This window comes from Tachyglossus aculeatus, chromosome 20 (assembly GCF_015852505.1).
Source record: "Tachyglossus aculeatus isolate mTacAcu1 chromosome 20, mTacAcu1.pri, whole genome shotgun sequence".
Lineage (NCBI taxonomy): Eukaryota > Metazoa > Chordata > Mammalia > Monotremata > Tachyglossidae > Tachyglossus > Tachyglossus aculeatus.
In genome coordinates this window covers 26,773,751-26,792,878 of record NC_052085.1, presented here as the reverse complement: position 1 = coordinate 26,792,878, position 19,128 = coordinate 26,773,751, and the positions used below count along the sequence as shown (strand labels likewise).

Below are 19,128 nucleotides of genomic sequence, written 5' to 3'. Positions count from 1 at the left end.
AATATAGCGAGATTCCTGTAGTTTGTTGAGAGAGCTAGGAATGTGCGATGTTTTTACGTATGGCTGATTTTAAAAAATGAATCCCCTTTTTAATTAAGGAACGACAGGCCAATCTGTGAAATTAATGAAAGTGAGTGGGAGGAACTAGCATTAGTTTGTCGGTCCCAATTAAGGCCCTGGGAAATGTTCTGTTCTGGGCTGTAAGTGATTTTTGGTACATTATAAAAATGCAGTGTTTAAATGAGCGCCCTTAACTCTTTTTATAGACATGAGAGAATTTTAGATTGCTTAGGGTGCACGGGAACTGTTTGGGTGGTAATGAAAATTTTTGTTTTTCAGAATATTGAATTGAAAAGGGTGCCTACAGCGAAGACCTACAACACAAATTGCTTTTCTGTTACTCATCATCATCATCTTCTCGAACCTTGCGTGGGTAGAGAAATGGGTGTTGAACAGGTGATTGTCTAGGTGTATTTAGTGTGTATATACCTAGGTAGATAAAATAACCATGTGTCGATATATTTTGTGTGAAATTTTTAGTCTGTTTTGCTTTAATATACTTATCTTGTACAACTGTAGCGTCTTAGCGGCCTTTCAGAATTATATACTCCTTAGAGGGTCAAGTGACACTATTGCTCAGGAAGGGCTATTAGAGCTCAGTAAAATCTGAGACAAACAGCCAAATTTATTGAAATCCAGTCCTGTCATTCAGGTGTCACGTGCCGACCGTGACTTGAATATTCACGCTCGTTTCTTCTCCGTATCATCAGGGCTACTGTCGCGTACTTAGTTTTTCCCTTAGTAGCAGTAGTAGCAGCAGCATTCATTGGGTGCACTGTGCCAGGCAATTGGAGGTCTCACGTTCCCTACCCACAAGGAGTTTGCACTCTAATGACCATTTTCACCACGCGTTTTGAGTCGAATGCTGTTAGGGAATTAAGAAACGCGTGTCCGACAAGGATACAGTGTGACGTTTGTGCCACAAACGTCTAAAACTCATGCAGGGTTTTGCAAGATTGCAACTCCCGAGTTATGCAGGCTCATTGTTGGCAGGGAATGTGTCTGTTTATTTTTATTTTGTACTCTCCCAAACACTTAGTACAGTGCTTTGCACACAGTAAGTGCCCAGTAAATACAATTGAATGAGAACTGGATTTGTACGGAGTAGCCGTGGTTTTCTCTTAAAACCACTGGCATTCCTACTGAGGTAGCACTGTTCTTTTGTGGCTACCATATCACACTTAACTCCTAACTTCTTGGAACTACTGTTAGAGTTTGGGATACTTGGCTAGATGGGGCTAGTTTGGCAGTGGTTATGGTTTTCAGGACCATTTGGTGCTAAAACAATCTCTGACAGCTTTCTAGACAGACTTCCATGTGTACCTTGGAGGATGGTTGCATTTACAGTTTTGCAGCAAAAGACTCAGCCACCAGGCATTTTGAAAGCTCTAAAAATAACTGAACCTTTTACTATGGCCACCAGTCCCCCGTCGTACAGTCTCTGAAAGACTAACTTGAGGTTTAGAAGTTACCCTTCTAGTCTTTTCACTCAGGTTTTTGTGACGTCGCTAACTTTTAATTGATTGCTAGCCAGATGCCCGCTTAGCTGCTGGAGAGGAAGCTAAACGATTGGAAGAACGACAAAAAGACGGCGCACAGGAACAGAAGCAGAGAATGGAAAAGGCCCGTCTTCGGGGAATTCACGCGTTGAAAGCGGTCCATTTGGCTCAAGTAAGCGAAGCCGAACTTTCCTTCATAATGATGAAGGTGAATTGTGAAATGGAAAACAGACTGGCTAAAGTTAATGATAAACATGAACAAACCTAATGGCAGTTCTCAAATTACAAAATGGATTGTGAATGGGCTAAATAAAGGGAATATGAGGTATGGTGCTAGAATGAAGCTATTTCCACCTTCCCTTCTAACTGCGTTAATCCTGTTTTTCTCCTTTTTTATGGGCAGGCTCATATTTTGAGAAGCATGTCTCCCTGCCATTGTGTTTCATTAGTGATGAATGTGTTAGAAATGAGAAATTTAGACTTGTGTTTACCGTGGCTGCGTGGGAGTTTTGCAGAAAACCGAAGTCCGCGTTCACTTGGTTGTGATTTAGCAATCAAAAGTGCAATTCTTTAAACAGCATCAGAACCCTAAGGTTTGAATGGTGTCCTCCTGTGGGGAAAACAGCATCGTATGCTACTGGGGCTGGGAGAAAGTGCCAGTTGTAAAATAGCTGGTTAATTAGCTGCATGATTTTGCAGGCAGAAGCATAGTAAATCACATCAGTCACCAATTAGGATATCAAAAATAAAACTTGTCGGTCACCAAAGGCATGCCGAAGACTAGCTTTGTAGTCGTAATGTGGCTTCTCCGTTTTCAGTCACCCAAGAGAGTCTTTTACCTCAAGATAAGTCGCTGGCCTTGGGATTGTCTTTGCTAAATTTCTGGGTTTAGATACTATGGCTTTTTGTCTCCCTTGGGAAGTCTTATGGGAAAAATGATTAAAAGTGGAATGTGTTGTTAGATCCGTTTCATACACAATGAATGCCTCTTTTGTACTCCTGGGGAGACTAAATTGGTATTTTCCCCAGCTTGAATAAGTAGTTTTCAGGTTGTCTAGCCTAATGAAACAAATTCTGGACTACAGCTGTAAAAGCTGAATGGCCAAGTTATTTCGGTTTTGTCCTCAAGATAAAAAGAAAACTAGTGTGAACAGTCTCTGCCTTTAAGGCACTTACCAAGTCTAAAAGGGGGAGATAAGGCATTTTACTCTGCAGAAAAGAATTAAAGGTTTTATAAGCCATGGGTGAAGGAACTTTAGAGCAGTCAAATGCTCACAGCTTCTCTTCCAGGAGGTGGTGTCAAGTGTTTTTAATTATTATTATTATTATTATTGTTGTTGTTGTTGGTCACTTTTTAGCATAGTGGGTAGATATTTGAACTGAGGTTATTCCCCCCACACACGCAAGTATTTTAAAAGGTATACCAAATAAAACTAATGAGGTCCCAAATCGTGATCTCATGCATGAATAAATAGATATTTTAGAGTTTAATGTGTTGCCTCAGATAAAAAGCTAGAGTCTTAATTGAAGCGTTCACCATCGAATCCTTTTTCCAGGCATGGTCATTTCATCACCCCACCAGTGACGGTGTTGCTACTGGCAATCTCTTTGGATTAGAATAATGGTGATTGGTTTCTGGTTCTTGGGCTTGCTGTACTACTATGTCGTTGTTTTTAATGCTTTCTCTTACGAAGAAAAGCCCTTGTATTGTAACCTGCTGCAAATGAAAGCAATCTGGGAAGGGTATGTAAATTGGGTTTTCCATATCCCGTTAAAAGCAGTATTGAAATGCCAAGTGGATTTGTCTTCCCCTTGGAAACCAGGGGCCAAGACTCCAAAACAAAACCACTTAACTGGAAGTAGCTGAATGAAAAACCTCAGGGTGGATTCTGCTGCCAGTCTTGTTTTGTGACTGCAGGAGACAGGAGGAGAGGGAGGCGGAGAGAGACCGACTCTAAGTGCCTCCTTAGCAATCCGAACACTCCCAGGATTTGGAGACGATGACACGGAGGGGCTGTTGATTGGCAAGCTCACGCGGATGAGAGTGTGTCAGTAGTGGCTTTCGAAGGCTCAGTCAGGGATGATGGTTTTAAAGGGAGAGGGAACCTTTTTTGACTAGTGCATCTGTAGCTACATGGACTCCCAATTCATTGCTTATCCCCAGAACCCGAAAGCAGCAGCGTTTTGGATCCAAAGGCTGATGTGTACTGGTTGTGTTGGTACCAGGGAACGCGCTCTGAGAGTATATATGCAATGTCCCAAAATGTGCAAAACATGGAAGGCTCGTTTTAAAATGCAAATGTATACCGTGCTGTGTGCATCATCTTCTGTCACTCAGTTTGGTGCCGTTGTGCTCCTCTGAACGTGGCATTCACCGTGTAGAACACCTTGAGGGCAAGGATTAACTCTGTACCCAACCCCCTCTTAAAGTACCATGACATCAGGAAGTTCTTGGTAAATGCTGGTTAATAGGCAGAGTGGCTCACGTCTACCAACCCTATTGTACTTTCCCAAGCCCTTAGTACAGTGTGCAGGAATTCAGTGCTTAGCACAGTGCTCTTGCACACAGTGAGTGCTCTGTAAATACTACTGATTGATTGAGAGGTAGGAGCATCCTGAAAAGTAGGAGATTGTGACAGCGATGCTCTTTTACTAAAAGAATGCCTATGATATTCAGTTCCATCCTTTTTCTTTCCATAAACTCGTCCTCGTGGTTTCTTGGGGAAAAAAGCATTCCCGTTCAGCTAAAACCATTTGATTGCCCGGAAGGGATGACGATTGTAGGTTCCGAAAAAAAAAGTTGTAACTGCTTAAAGTAAGCTTATTTTCTTTTTAATCTGGAGAATTTTAGTGTTGGCTTTATGCACAGGTGAGCCTGCAAATAAGTGAAATCGGATACGGTCAGCCGACTCAGTCTTCCTGTTTTTGCATCCACTAAAATACCAAGGTTGGTTTCCGAAACAGTAGGGTCCATAAATGCATTTTTAGTGAAAGGAATCCTCTGAGTTAGAGTCGAAGCCAACGGCTAAATAAAATTCAAGTTAGCCGTCTAGGGGAGTACCCCGTGTGGCACCCGAGGCTCGACGGTGTACTGTCTGTAGTACAGTGTATTACTCTACTGTGTCAGATCAGCTGCTCGTGTGGAAAGAAGCAGGGAAGACTAGAAACCCTAAACATGAGTGGCCAAAGCCGGGTGCTGGGATCATCATCATCATCATCAATCGTATTTATTGAGCGCTTACTGTGTGCAGAGCACTGTACTAAGCGCTTGGGAAGTACAAGTTGGCAACATATAGAGACAGTCCCTACCCAGCAGTGGGTTCACAGTCTAAAAGGTGGGCTCACAGTCTAAAAGATGATGATGGAGGTGGCAGCAAGCGGTAGTTTCCGTCCCGGTTTGCTGCGCTCTTCTTATGAAAACAGAAGTTCCGGTGGCCAGTGCAATTGCGATTGCCGGTCATCAAACTTGAAAGGGAGCCTGCCTCTCCTTCTGGGCCACTGGCCTCAACAGCCACCCCTCTCCGGGGCCACTGCCGGACAACCCGGAGAAGGCGGTGGCCCCAGTTGCGGTGGTCGGTAGGAGGGAATTTCCACAGCCCGGAGCGACTGAGCCGCTCATGGCTTCACTTTGTGGTTGCAGGACAGGGAGAAGCTAATGAAAGAACTGGAACAGCTGCAGCAACAAGACCTGGCCCGCAGAAGACAGATCGTGGCCCAGATGCCCCCCCAACTGTTTGAACCTCCACACAGGCGGGTTGAATTGAAAGAGGACTGGCAGAGAGAGCTGGAATTTGCCTTTGAAGACATGTACAACGCAGGCAGGAGTAAGATTAGTCGGAAAGATTTTAATTGAGCTGTCATCAGTGCACGCGTTTCAAGCTCTTTTCCCGGTTAGAGGTGGGCTCCTGTGTTGAAAGAATCAAATAGCTTCCTTTGGCTCTGAGACGAAGTTTCAATATGAGCGGGCTGTCCTTTTTCAGATTTGCAAGGTTTTTGTGCGTCTGGTGACTTGTTAACAAAAAAAAGCCCTTAGATTTAAAGTGGTTTTTATTCCATTTGAAATGTGGAAACATGTGACTGTGTTTCTTTATTGAGAGGTGAAAGGAGACCTGATTTTGCACCTCGAGCCCGAGCCTCTACCAGCCCTTTCGGAACAAAGACAAGATGAAGAACTGGATCTGTCAGTGGAGCCAGACCAGATGAGTGAGCCCGGGACCCAGGAACCTCTGTCCGAGGAGGAAACAACACATCCCAGGGAAGCGGAGAGTAAGAAACTCTTAATCTTGGCTCATTATTAAGTTTAAAGAATTTCAAAGATCGGTCAAGGCTGGAACAGAAGAAAGCAGGTATGAAATTAGAATAGACGGATTTAGTAATACTGCCAGCAAGAAGTCGGTCGGTATCCTGATGAGACTCTGGAAAAGTGTGAGGGTTAGCAGGACATTTCAAGCGTTTGACCATCTCTTCGGGGTTGTTTTAGGCATTTCATCACTGTGGTGAATTCGAGGAATAGCCTAGGTGTCCTTCAGACGAGACTTTTAAACTATAAAGAACATTTGAAAACCGATTTAAGAATAAAAATTGGCATCACTGCCCTGCTGAAATGCTTTGGTTTGTTGAAAAACACACACTCAGTTTCCCTGCAGTGTAGGGGTTATATTCTTAGTGAACCGTGCTAAATGGAAAAGTTGCTTCACACTGCCCCCGCCTTGAGCAGTGCTCTGTCCAGATTTACATGCTAAAGAACTCCGTTTCCCTACCAATGTTCCCCCCTCAAAAGTGTATTGAAACTTGATCAATCAATCAATCAATCGTATTTATTGAGCGCTTTCTGTGTGCAGAGCACTGTATTAAGCGCTTGGGAAGTACAAGTTGGCAAGAAGAATTAAGTGTGCTTAGTGGAAAACGTTTTCAGTGGTCTTCTAAATAGAGAGCACAAAGAAAAGGTTGCTGAAAGCCAGGAAGAATGTAATTATTTCAGTGATTTTTTTTTTTTTGAAGGGGGGTGGCTCTGTTGAATCGTGTTTATTTAAAGTACCTATATTTCTCTTCCAGCGGCAAAGGAGACCCAGCCAGCCCGCTCCAAGGTGGTGTTAAAAAAATTACTGAACAAGATCCGAAGTCAAAAAGACCAGTGGACAGCTAAGACAGTTGCAGAAAGTGACACCTTAACAATTGAGTCAGGAACTCTTAGCAGTGAAACGAGACCGATATGCAGAGAAGAGAGCGCGCTCCATAAACCAGAGTTTGGCTACGAACCAGGTAGCGCTCCTTTGTCCAACACCTCGAAATCCCTTTTAGCCAACTAAAATTCCTGTTTTGGAGAGCTAAAAGATGACGTGGTTTACGTTGAATATCATAGTTCCCGTCCTCCCCAAAGCCCATAAACTTAATTGGATGATGTTGGCCTTTCCCGATCCGCTCCGAGAGCCACGGCCCATCCTTTCTACCACGGAAGAGAGTTCCTAAAATCTCCTCAAATCTCTTCGAGGATTAGTTTGAGGGACGCCGGGGTCTTCTGTGTCACGTGATGTGAATGAACTCACATAAGGGAGATGGAGCAGCGGTCACTTAGCCCCCTGCAGAACCGATAAGAGTGTGGAATTGCCAATAAAATTGCCCCCACAAATGGTGTCTCCCCATGGTTGGCTTTAGGGTTTGTGCTTATGCAGAAGGCAGGGAGACAAAAGGAAGCCTTCCCCATCCTTATGTGCCCATCCACCCGCATACTGTACTACAGCCCATTTTCCAATCCAAAGATTGGACAGTGGGGCTCGGTGTTGCTTGAAATTTGCATATTTGCATTGGTTTTTGGTAAAAAAATAATAAAAAAATGGGAATTATAGAAAGGGGTGAAAGTACAAGAATTCTGAGTATTTGAAAATACATTTTTGTTTGGGGGGGAACTCTTTTTTTTTTCTTAGAATCATCTGAAACAGCAGATCAGATTCCTGGAGTTGAGAGTTCCAGTCTGCTTCACCCTCAAGAACAAGCTGTCAGAATTCGAAAGATAGCCAGAAGGGAAAAGCAGGTTTTTTGAAGTTATTTTCTTCTCTAACATTTCCTGTAGATGAAATATTTTGGATCTGTGTGAATTTGCACCTGAAATTTCATTGATATAAGGAGAGTTCACCAAGGACCAGTAATTCTTAATTGATTATTGTCCTGATTAAGAAAAGTTGAAAAATATTTGAATGTATGTAGTGTGTAGCATTGTACTGCCTAAATACATTTAAGTGTCCAGTGGTTACAGGAGTTCAAATTGAGCCAGTTAAGTTCCCTGTCCACAAGAAACTTACACTCTGAAGGGAGGTGGACATAAAAATATTTACAAGTATTCAAAATGATTGAGTAAATGTGCTGAGGATAGGTGTAACTACATAAATCATTTCACTTTGGGCAAGTCATTTAACTTGCCTGGGCCTCAGTTTCCTCACCTATAAAATGGGAATAAGGTACCTGCACTCCCTTGCTCTTAACACGTGAACCCCAAAGGGGACAGGGCCTGTGTCCAGTCTAATTCTCCTGTGTCTTTCCAAGTGGTTAGGACATAGTAAGCACTTAACATTGTAACAGATGAGCTTTAGCTCTAGAATCGGCTTGAAAGGGCTAATTTCTGAAGAGTATTTAATCGATTTCAAAATCTTTAGGGTATGAGTTGTACGAGTGAATGTTGAACTTGTCTTTGGCAGTCAGTGGCATTTATGTGCAGAGGACTGTTATGACAAGCATGTGCATTGTCAAATATACTAAATTGAGGCTTCATCTGAGGCTTCATCTGATAAATAAATATTTATTTATTTATTTATTTATTTATTTTACTTGTACATATCTATCCTATTTATTTTATTTTGTTAGTATGTTTGGTTTTGTTCTCTGTCTCCCCCTTTTAGACTGTGAGCCCACTGTTGGGTAGGGACTGTCACTATATGTTGCCAATTTGTACTTCCCAAGTGCTTAGTACAGTGCTCTGCACATAGTAAGCGCTCAATAAATACGATTGATTGATTGATTGATTGATTGATCTGATGTCGATCATATTGGGGCAGGAAGTGGTCTTTCATACGCCTCCCATCAACTAATTGTGTTGTGGAAGTGTTTCGTGGGAAGATGAGCCAAAAAGTAATCAATAACGCAAATTTGGACAAGTGGCAGAGTAGGGATTAGAACTCTGGTCCTTTTGACTCCCATCCCCATTCTCCGTTTACGAGGCCACGCTGCTTCTCTTGAATGACACAATTCCTGGTGTGTCTGTATCGTAGAGAGAGGAAATAGAAAAGCAACAACAAAACCAGCTGGATTTGCTTGAACCGATTGAAAGTCAGAGGCTGCGGTTGGAGGATGACTTCCTGATGGCCCGAACGGTGACTCCGCCGGAGGAAGAGAAGAAAAAAAAGCAAGAAGCAGCAACTCAGACGTCCGAGGTAACAGACGTGAGTGTCGGCCCCGTTAAGGTCCATCGCAGGAAAGTTAATGAGCTATCTAAATGCACAGTATTGAATGAAGTTAAATTGCTTTCAGAGTATTATTGTTTCACACAGCATATGAAACGTAGACAAGCAGCGTGGCCTAATGGATAGACCACAGGCCTGGGAATCAGAGGGACCTGAGTTCCAATTCTGGCTGTGCCACTTAGAGGAGCAGCGTGGCTCAATGGAAAGAGCCCGGGCTTGGGAGTCAGAGGTCGTGGGTTCTAATCCCGGCTCCGCCGCTTGTCGGCTGGGTGACTTTGAGCAAGTCCCAGCGCTTAGAACAGTGCTTTGCACGTAGTAAGCGCTTAATGAAGGCCATTATTATTATCATTATTCTCACCAGTTCCCTCATCTGGAAAATGGGGATTAAGATTGGGAGCCCCATAATAATAATAATAATAATGGCATTTATTAAGCGCTTACTATGTGCAGAGCATAAGCGCTGGGGAATTTACAAGGTGATCAGGTTGTCCCACGTGGGGCTCACAGTCTTCATCCCCATTTTACAGATGAGGGAACTGAGGCCCAGAGAAGTTAAGTGACTTGCCCAAAGTCACACAGTTGACAAGTGGTGGAGCCGGGATTTGAACCCATGACCTCTGACTCCAAAGCCCGTGCTTTTTCCACTGAGCCACGCTGCTTCCCCCATGTGGGACAACCTTGATCACCTTGTATCTACCCCAGTGCTTAGAACAGTGCTTGGCACATAGTAAGCGCCTAGCAAATACCATCTGCTTTGTGACCCTGGGGAAGTCACTTCATTTTCTCTGCCTCAGTTACCTCACCTGTAAAATGGAGATTAAAACCGTAAATCCCATGTGGGGCAGGGACTGTGTCCAGTCTGATTATCTTGTATCTGCCCCGGCGCTTAGTACAGTGCCTGGCACCTAGTAAGTGCTTAATAAATACCACAATTACTTAACAAATAACATTAAAAAATGACACAATAATTGATTTATTGTGGTATTTTAGAATCCGGGGAACTGAACTCTGAATTTGATTCTGAGGTGTCTGTTGGAGGTGTGTGTGGTCTCTACCGTATTAAACCCCAGAATTGGGGACCCCATCATCATCATCAATCGTATTTATTGAGCGCTTACTATGTGCAGAGCACTGTACTAAGCGCTCGGGAAGTACAAATTGGCAACATATAGAGACAGTCCCTACCCAACAGTGGGCTCACAGTCTAAAAGGGGGAGACAGAGAACAAAACCAAACATACTAACAAAATAAATAAAATAAATAGAATACATATGTACAAAGTACCAGGTAGATGCTCTTTGCCCCCCGTAGGCTGCTGGGATTCTTCGCCCCAGAAAGTGCCCCCGGACTGTTGCCTCCCGCGTGCAGCAATATCCTCGAGGTTACCGGGGATTAGCAGTTGCTGCTTGCTTGGTAAAGGGTTTAAAGAACATCACTTCCACCTCTCCTGGGGCGCTCAGTAAACTTCTCCCTTGTGAGCTTCTAGCAATGATTAAGAAATTAGTCCATATGCTATTCTGAAAGACGTTCTTGTCATTTGAGCTTGTTTCAAGAACCAAGTGCATTTGCATTTTACTGAGATTAGGCCAAGCAATAAGCTTATCTTCAGAGGGGTTTTATTTCTTTTGGAAAGGGCAGTTGTCTAATCTCCATAGACTTTAATTGAATATGGTTCATGCCACAGGAGCGGTTTATCCTTTTTTAAAAAATAATTAAAACCATTTGCATGTTGCAGTTATAGTTTCACACCGTTTCAAAGTCATCGATGTGAAGCTTGCTTTTAATTTGCCTTTCCAACAACTTTATTTTTTAGCCTGAAGTTGTTGTAGCAGCAGATGTCAAAATCTCCAAAGAGGATCGTCATAAACAGATGATCTATAACTATCAGCAGCGTCTTATACAACAAAATAGGTATTGATTAAGGGAAATTTGAATCTGTGTGTTTCTGCCTACGAGACTTCTCTGTTCTTGAAAGTGTGTTTTCTACGTCCTGTGAGAGACTTGGCTTCACGATTTGTTCAAGGCTTCTGATCTCCAGGAATCATAGCCTGGCATAATTCTCCCTTTCTTTGGTTTAATTTTTGTTACATTCAAACGTGGATGGGACTTTTATGTGAACCATCTAAGAATGAAGCCTAGCATTAAGGGGAGGCGGTTAAAAAAAAAAAGGAGAGAAGAAGGTTAGAGTGCACTCAAAACTGTGTCTGTTCTGTCTTTTGCTGATTACAATAGACACTCACTGAATTACCCCCTTCCATTCTCCTCTTCCTCTCCTGAGCACACCTGCTCTTTTCAGTGAAGAAACTCTCCATCCCCCAGCAGGAGCCTTTGTCTGCTGTGTTGTTGCTTTCATGCCCTTCCCCTTTGGCACACACCGCTATTACTGCTTACAAGTATGTGGTACCAAAAATAATCTTTTATTCTCCTCACATTAGCAAGGGACAAAAATGTGGAGGCAGTTTTCCGAGTAAATATAGTAGCTTTGAATCTCCACACATTTTCTTTTTCTTCTATTGCCTCTTCGGTGTCTTGTAAGCATGTGGGTACTCACCTCTCTGCTCTCCCCTCCCAAGCACTTAGGAACAGTGCTTGGCACTTAGTAAGCGCTTAAATACCATCATTAGTATTTCATTCTGTTGCTTCCTCCTAACCGTAATGTCTTTTTTCTCCATTGGATTGAAAATTTCTGGAGGGCAGGGATTGGAGCAACTGATTTCATTGTTCTCACCCAAGCATTTAATTCAGCGCTCTGCTATTTTGATAGATTAAAAGTCACAAGAAGTGTCCATTGGGTGCAGAGCACGGTTCTCGGGGCGCACAGGTTTTTTAAGATTTCCAACCCATTTGATGAAAGCCTTTTTCTTTTTCCGGTTTTGAACATCCTCCAGCTTCACTCGATTGGGTTTTCCGTGTTGTTTGGGGATTGGACCGAGAGAACAGAGAGGTGTCGTTCTGTAATTACAGAGGTGACTGTAATCACGTCTCCTTTCACCCTTGGTTTTTCCAGACAGGAACGGCCCAGTCAATTCTCATACGGAAGCTTCCCCCAATTACACCCCTTTGGTCACCGCTGCTTTGTTATCAGGGAAGGTGAGGGGACATGACGTTGGTTTTGGAGAAAATTCCACTACCTAACAGCGTGATTTTTTCCCCCCGACAGATTACATACACAGTCTGTGGAAGTAGCCAGGAAACGCTTACAGGAATATCAGGCCCTGTTAAAACAACGCTACCCGTCCATGTCGACCGCAGCACTGGATGCAGATTCTGTTCCCTTGGAATCGAGGTCACGGAGTTTAATACTCCCCTCTGAATCTTCTGGGCAAGAAACAGTAGGGCTTCAGAGACCAGCTCCTCCCCAAACACTGGGGAAAGCTGCCTCTCAAGAATGTGCTCAGCCACTACGCTTGTATTCCAAAACGGCTCCTGTTTCGGAAAGCTCAGCGGAGGAGAGTGGTCGAGAGCAAAGATCCAAGATGGGCCCCATTTACCTGGTACAGCCTGTAGACATTTCCCAGTTAGAGCACAGCTGTTTCCAGTGGCCCCAACGGAATTCCTTCCCAGCAAGAGAAGAGGAAACGCAAGGCATGTCGAGCACTCCGGATGTCTTAACGGCTCGGTCACCTCCGGTTCCAGCCAAGCAACATTTGCAAAACATTCCCGTTGCATCCCTCTCCAAAACACGGATCCCGGAGAGGGAGTTTAGCCTGGAAACTGAAGGGCCCTCGGGGCTTTCACAAGCCAGATTGTTGGATAAAGGGGCACTGTCCGGGGACTCGGCTCACCTCCCAGGAGATTCAGTCACACTCGATCAGCATTTGTTTGGCGTTCATCATTCATCAGCAGGGAAAACCCCTCAGATCCCCAGAGCGGCTTCACTGGACCCTGAGAACCCCCAGCAGACACTCGTAGAGCAGGCTGAAAGGACGGGGTTCCAGCACGCCAGCCCCCATTCCTTCCTGCTCCCGGGAGCTCAGCGTTCGCTCGGTTCACCGTCTTGTCCCGAATCCCGGCCTGAATCGGAAAAATCCCAGGGCCCCGCGGCATCACCCCAGGAGCCCTCCCCTCCGTCGTCGGGTCGTTCCAGCATCCTGAGATTTCGCGAGCGACTTGTGGCTTCTTCAGAGCGCATCTTAGTTCAGCAAGATCATTTGAAGGCGCTCCAAGAACAGCTGAACGTCCAGAGGGAAGCGCTCCAGTGTAGCCAGCGAGCCCAGGAAGAACTGCTTGTGCGCAGGCAGGCTGAGTTGGAGGAACAGATGCAGAAGCATCGGGAAGCGTTAAAGGATTTGCTTAATGACAAGCAGGTGCGTGGGGCCCGCTGACTGGATGGCCTGCGAGGCATGAGAAGCAGCGTGGCGTGGTGGCTAGAGCCCGGGCTTGGGAGTCCGAAGGTCATGGGTTCTAATCCCGGCTCCGTCGCTCGTCTGCTGCGTGGCCTTGGCCAAGTCACTTCACTTCTCTGTGCCTCAGTGACCACATCTGTTAAAAAGGGAATTGAAACCGGGAGCCCCACGCGGGAGGGATTGTGTCCCACTTGATTTGCTTGTATTCATCCCAGCTGTACTACGTATACAGAGCCTGACATGTACTAAGCACTCAACAAATACCATTATTGTTATTGTTACTACTAATAATAATAGTCTGGGTTAGGGAGCCTTCATCATGGTCTAAATCTAAAGGGGTTTCAGGCTTCGTCCCTCATTCTGACCCTGGTTTGATACCGAGCAAGCGTCAAGACTGTGTTTGCCTTTGGTTTTCCGTCCAGTCGGGTGGGGTTCCGGCATTCGTCTACATTCATTCATTCAATCGTATTTATTGAGCGCTTAATGTGTGCAGAGCACTGTACTAAGCGCTTGGGAAGTACAAGTTGGCAACGTAAGGGTTGGCAAAGAATGATAGAAGAGGTCACTTTGCAAATAGGAAAATGTCATCCAGGCTGTGTGGCAAAATGAGCCGGCAGAATTTCCCCTGGCCAGGAGCCCGAGTTTTCTGCAGCGCCTAATGAATCAGGACTGGGTCTCTCTGTAAGTGGCATTTCTATCAGGTGAAACCAAATTGGTAGGAGTTAATGACGTTTCTCCATTATCCAAAATTGACTGGGTATTAGACGGGCGATAAATCGAAATTTCACTAAAATAGCATTCACCTCCCCAAACGATGGCAACGTCGGCCCTCTCTGATGAGGTCTGCTTGATTGGAAGGGCTGCTTTAATATAGGTAAACCCTTTTGTAGAATTAAGCCGGCCATTTTCTGCGTTGAGACTGAAAATTGGTTTCAGTAATTGGCTTGGCCGCAGTATTTATAGTTTAGGCCTGATGTGTGCTTTTGCACAAGAGCAGCCCGTGTCTGCTTCGGTTCTTTCTCAAGTGCGTACCGGAGCTAGTCGCCGCGGACTCTACCTGAGCAGAGCTTATTTCTCCAAAAATAAGGGGGGGGGGAAGACGCTCTGAGAATTAAGTAAGCTTATCAGTATTTTCCTAATTTCCCTCGAAGTCCGTCCACAGTGGTGGGGCTGTGAGGCACCCAGGAGTAAGGGAGAACCTGCTGGGGCTGGGTCAGCAGTGTCCGGGGTTTTGGAAGTCCGAGCACCACTTAGGGAGTTCACGAGGTGGATTTGTCCAGCATTAATAGCCTGCTCACGGGGACAGCCGTTGTGGCCACCTTGACAACCACCTGCCAGGTCACAGCTCCACAGTACCACACCAGCACTGTGCTGAAATCACGTTGGCCACAAAAGTGGCCATTCCTGAATACCTCTGCACTGGTTTCAGCGCCCACCTACCTACTCACCACCCTCCCCGATTTGCAGTCCGGGCCACTGTGAGTGGCATGTGGGAATCGATTTCTCTGGGCCGTTTTTTGCCCCAGATCTCCTTGCCTGGCTCAAGGCTCGACCTATTTATTTATTTATATTTATTTCCCAAAACATAAACTCTTGGACTGACAGGCCAATCGCTGAAACCGATTTTTCCCATCCGCCCCTAACTCCCGGCCTTAATCTTGGCCAACCTGGGGGGGCCCGGGTTGGATGGTGGGCGGGCAGGCTCCGAAGGCCTTTTCTGCCGTCTTTGGAAACGAGTTTCCTCCATCTCAGAATTGGAAGGCACCGTAGCCTTCCTCTTCTGCTCTGGGACTGTAACTGACAGGTGTATGTTTATGGGAGATGGTTGAAATTGAAACTCACCGTTGCGGAAAGTGTGTGAATCTTCAAATGGTTTTTGTTTTCGAGGCAAGAAGAGCAGCACAGGGGAATAGAATAGAAACACAGAAGGCACAGCAGTTCAGCCTGTCGTCTTTCTTCAAAGATGTAGAGCGTAATTACCAGGAAGAGGTTAATCATGCAGATAAGAACAAGAACAATGAGAGTAAATTGCTTTCGGAAAACGTCAATCCAGCTGAGCAAACCGGTGAGGCCATTTGTCACATTTTATTATAATTAGACCGCTGATTATTTTCAATTATAGTCGCCTCCTGCCCCCCTTAATTCATATTAGTTGGTTGGCAGCTTCATAGCTGGTGTTGTACAGGGTGTAGTTGGGCATAACATTATCTTTGGCTTGGCAGGTGAGCTTCCAAGGATCCTGGGCAGAGGGTGGAGGCCTTCGAAACCACCTTTGGCAAGAGTTAAACTCGGCCTGGCTTTAGAGCAGCACGAACTCAGTGCCATCCAAGAGGTGGAATCGCCAAGGAGCGGCAGGGTTTCCGCAGCAGGTAAAGACCATCCAATCAAATGCGCTTTTAGGAATTGAATACTGGGTTTTTTTTCTTTCCCGGTTTGTACTCTTCTTCCACCCTGCCGTGTGTAGCCTTATTCTCATTTCTGCATCTTGCCTCCTCGTGTTCATACCTGCTCTTCTGCATCAGAGGGTGATCTCATTTTGAAATGCTAAGGTGGGGGTGGGCTGGGGTGTTTCCTCACGTACGGCACTGTACCTCCCCCAACCTGCAATAATGGCAGGGGAGATTCAGATAGGGTCCAAGATTGGAATCCAGGAAATCCTGAGTTTAAATTCCTCTGGGAGCCTTTTTCCTCACTCCCTCCTCTATTTCATTTTAGACTTTGTCAGAAGCAAATGAGTTAACCTTTCCTTTTCAGAGTTCCCTGCACCCTTTTTTTTCCCCCTCCAAATGCCTTTTCAGAGTGGTAGCACCAGGCCATCCTGTCTGCAAAATGGGAATGGCAGTTTTTAGCCTTTCTAGAGGAATAGCTCATGACCATTTACATGCTCTGGACATAGGTAGTTTTCTAAGGTATCTCATCTTTAAATAGTCGTTTTATGAAGCATATTGATTTTTATAATGTATCCTTGTTCCCTAAGGCTTCAGGGTGCCGTTCCATTAACCAAGATGTTGTGCTTTCACTAAGCCTCACAGAAACCTGAGCAACTGGAGATTTTGCCTGCTGGTGTGTCACCCTGTCTCTCCCATGGGCATCCCTTCCCCCGGTCCTGTCCGCTCCACATTTTAGCAAGCAGCAGAACAGAGGGAGAATGGGAGTTGGTTGATTAGGTTCTTTTTATTCCCCTCTCTGCCCCTTCTCCATAGGTTTGTGAGTGTGGGTGGACCTGCGCAAGTGACTCTTGCCCCTTGGCATCGGGATGTATGTTCAGAATGTGGACTGTAAACTCTCGGTGGTCAGGGAACATGTCTACCAACTGTTGTATTGTACTCTCCCAAACGCTCAGTAAAGTGGCCTGCACACAGAAGCGCTCAGTAAAAACCATTGGTTGATTGGGACTTTCCAACCACGTTCCTTGCACATTAGCGCACTCCGAACTCACAGTTCCCCGTCGTCGACAATAGCTGTCCTGGATTCACAGCCTTGCGGTCAACACCGATGCCACCAACCTCCCTCCCTTCATTTTGACTGCGGAGACTCGATTAATTAATCTCAGTATGGTGACTTATGAAAATACAGGGCATCTGCTATTTCTTGAATTAAAGTAGACTCCAGTGGTGACAGCGTGTCTGCTTAAAGAAGCAGCTGTGCATTACCAATAAAGTTAGAGGCGTCCTCCCTACACTTAGAAAGTCCATTCCTTGTGTGCTCTTTTAGTTCTCCCATTCTTGACTAATGTGATTGAATCGTGTTTGGGAAATACCATTATTATTATTATTGCAGCAGGGACGTGCAGAATTGGGTTGACTGTTCCATTATTAATGGTCAGGGAGTTCTCCCAATAGTTTTGCTGGATTCCTACCTTGCAGATGTCTAATGCTCTCCACCAGACACGTCGCAAGATGTAGGTGAGCAAAGAGACTGTGAATGTTATTATTATTACCGGTAATGATAATAACACCTGTTAAGCACTTGCAGACTAAGCACTGATGTAGATACAAGTTCTTCCGGTTGGGTCCACATGGAATTCACAGTCTAAATAATAATAATAATGATGGCATTTGTTAAGCGCTTACTGTGTGCAAAGCACTGTTCTAAGCGCTGGGGGGGATACAGTGTGATCAAGTTGTCCCACGTGGGGCTCACAGTCTTAATCCCCCTTTTTACAGATGAGGTCACTGAGGCTCAGAGAAGTTAAGTGACTTGCCCAAGGTCACACAGCAGACTTGTGGTGGAGCCGGGCTTCGAACCCATGACCTCTGACTCCAAAGCCCATGCTTTTCCCACTGAGCCACGCTGCTTCTCTACTTCTCTGGGCCTCAGTTACCTCATCTGTATAATCGGGATTAAGACTGTGAGCCCCCCTTGGGACAACCTGATCAGCTTGTGTCCTCCCCAGCGCTTAGAACAGTGCTTTGCACATAGTAAGCGCTTAATAAATGTCATTATTATTATTAAATAGGTGGGATTGGATTTAATCCCCTATTTTACAGATGAGGATTATTAGGACAAGTGGGAAGTGGGCAAGGGACATGGCTACCAACTCTGTTATATCGCGCTCTCCCAAGCGCTTAGTACCTGGTAAGTGCTCAAAAAGTATGATTGATTGATCTTCAAGTTTAAGGGAATAAAGACTAAACACTTTTCTTCTTTCAGGAGAGAGCGATTCTGTCGAAGAAGCGTCTTTTGAATCGGTTTTAGGTGCCTTCGAGTCTAGCAAACCCACCGAAACTACTCCCGATGAGAGAAACGCCACCAGGTCACCCAGCCAAGAGCAGAGTGGACAGGGGAGCCCACCAGAAAGTGGCCAGTCAAGTCCATTCATGCAGTGTCTGAGGCAGATACTCAGTGCTGGTTATGCTGAATCAGGTGAGAATAAATTGTTTTGGGGGGGGGGGGACAATCATTTCCCTTTATTTTAAATTGTCACAATCGACTGCGCACTCGTTAAATGTGAAGGCGTAGGTGTCTTTTGGGAGCTGTACTCATTCAGGACCAAAAGTCCATTATTAAGTGCAAGGCAGCATGTATTTTTTTTCTCTGACTTGTCTCTGGCAAGTGTTCACGTGAATGACCAGCTTCTCCGATCCATCGGTATCATATCCCCCATGAAGCAGTGGACTTGCTGTCGAAACCCCTGAACCCTCTTTATTTCAAGCGCTTAGTACAGTGCTCTGCACATAGTAAGTGCTCAATAAATACGATTGATGGTGAAACCAAATTAAAATATTTCATGGGGAAACTAGGCTTTCGAAGCTTGGACCGTGTAATGATTTTCATTACTTGCTTGTAAGGTGAAGTACATGAGCGTAGGTGCGTGCAATGTGGATTTGTTTAGTAGCACGTAGTCTTCGCTTCCCTGCCCTTAAACTTCTCCTCTCAAGCCAAAGACTCCAGATCTGCTATCCTGTTGGAAACGTTCGCTCAACACAATCGGAGGGTTGGAAGGAAGAGGGTAAATGCCCTTGAGGGTTTTCTGGCACGTTGCAGAAGCTGGTCGGGTCATGGATGTGGGATCTTTTGGAGCCCAATATCCCTGATGAAGCCAGAGGCTCATCTAATCTACCTGTGTATAGCCAGAGGCTTGAAAAAACTAGGGCTTTGAGAATGCCAGCTAGTAATGCGTGTCTGTGTGTGTCATTGGCCCCTGCATGTCTATTTTTAACAGGAGCATAACGACTTCCTTCAAACTCTGCTAGAATCCCTAATATATTCTTCACGGCAGAGCAGAGATGTGCCTGAAAAACCCGACTCTGACCCGATTAAAAAGTC

The 19,128-nt window shown here is 45.1% G+C and overlaps 1 protein-coding gene across 2 annotated transcripts in view; it reads left to right on the top strand.

The window, feature by feature from the left end:
- CEP295 (centrosomal protein 295) overlaps positions 1-19,128 on the top strand; it is a 125,273-nt gene that overhangs the window by 97,329 nt on the left and 8,816 nt on the right. For both annotated transcript variants that reach the window (XM_038762101.1, XM_038762100.1), the window contains 12 exons: positions 340-456; positions 1,591-1,731; positions 5,200-5,383; positions 5,655-5,825; positions 6,615-6,821; positions 7,484-7,590; positions 8,822-8,992; positions 10,827-10,924; positions 12,174-13,320; positions 15,247-15,424; positions 15,582-15,728; positions 18,013-18,225. In XM_038762101.1, coding sequence (XP_038618029.1) covers positions 340-456; positions 1,591-1,731; positions 5,200-5,383; positions 5,655-5,825; positions 6,615-6,821; positions 7,484-7,590; positions 8,822-8,992; positions 10,827-10,924; positions 12,174-13,320; positions 15,247-15,424; positions 15,582-15,728; positions 18,013-18,225 — 2,881 coding nt within the window. The remainder of the gene's footprint in view (positions 1-339; positions 457-1,590; positions 1,732-5,199; positions 5,384-5,654; positions 5,826-6,614; positions 6,822-7,483; positions 7,591-8,821; positions 8,993-10,826; positions 10,925-12,173; positions 13,321-15,246; positions 15,425-15,581; positions 15,729-18,012; positions 18,226-19,128) is intronic.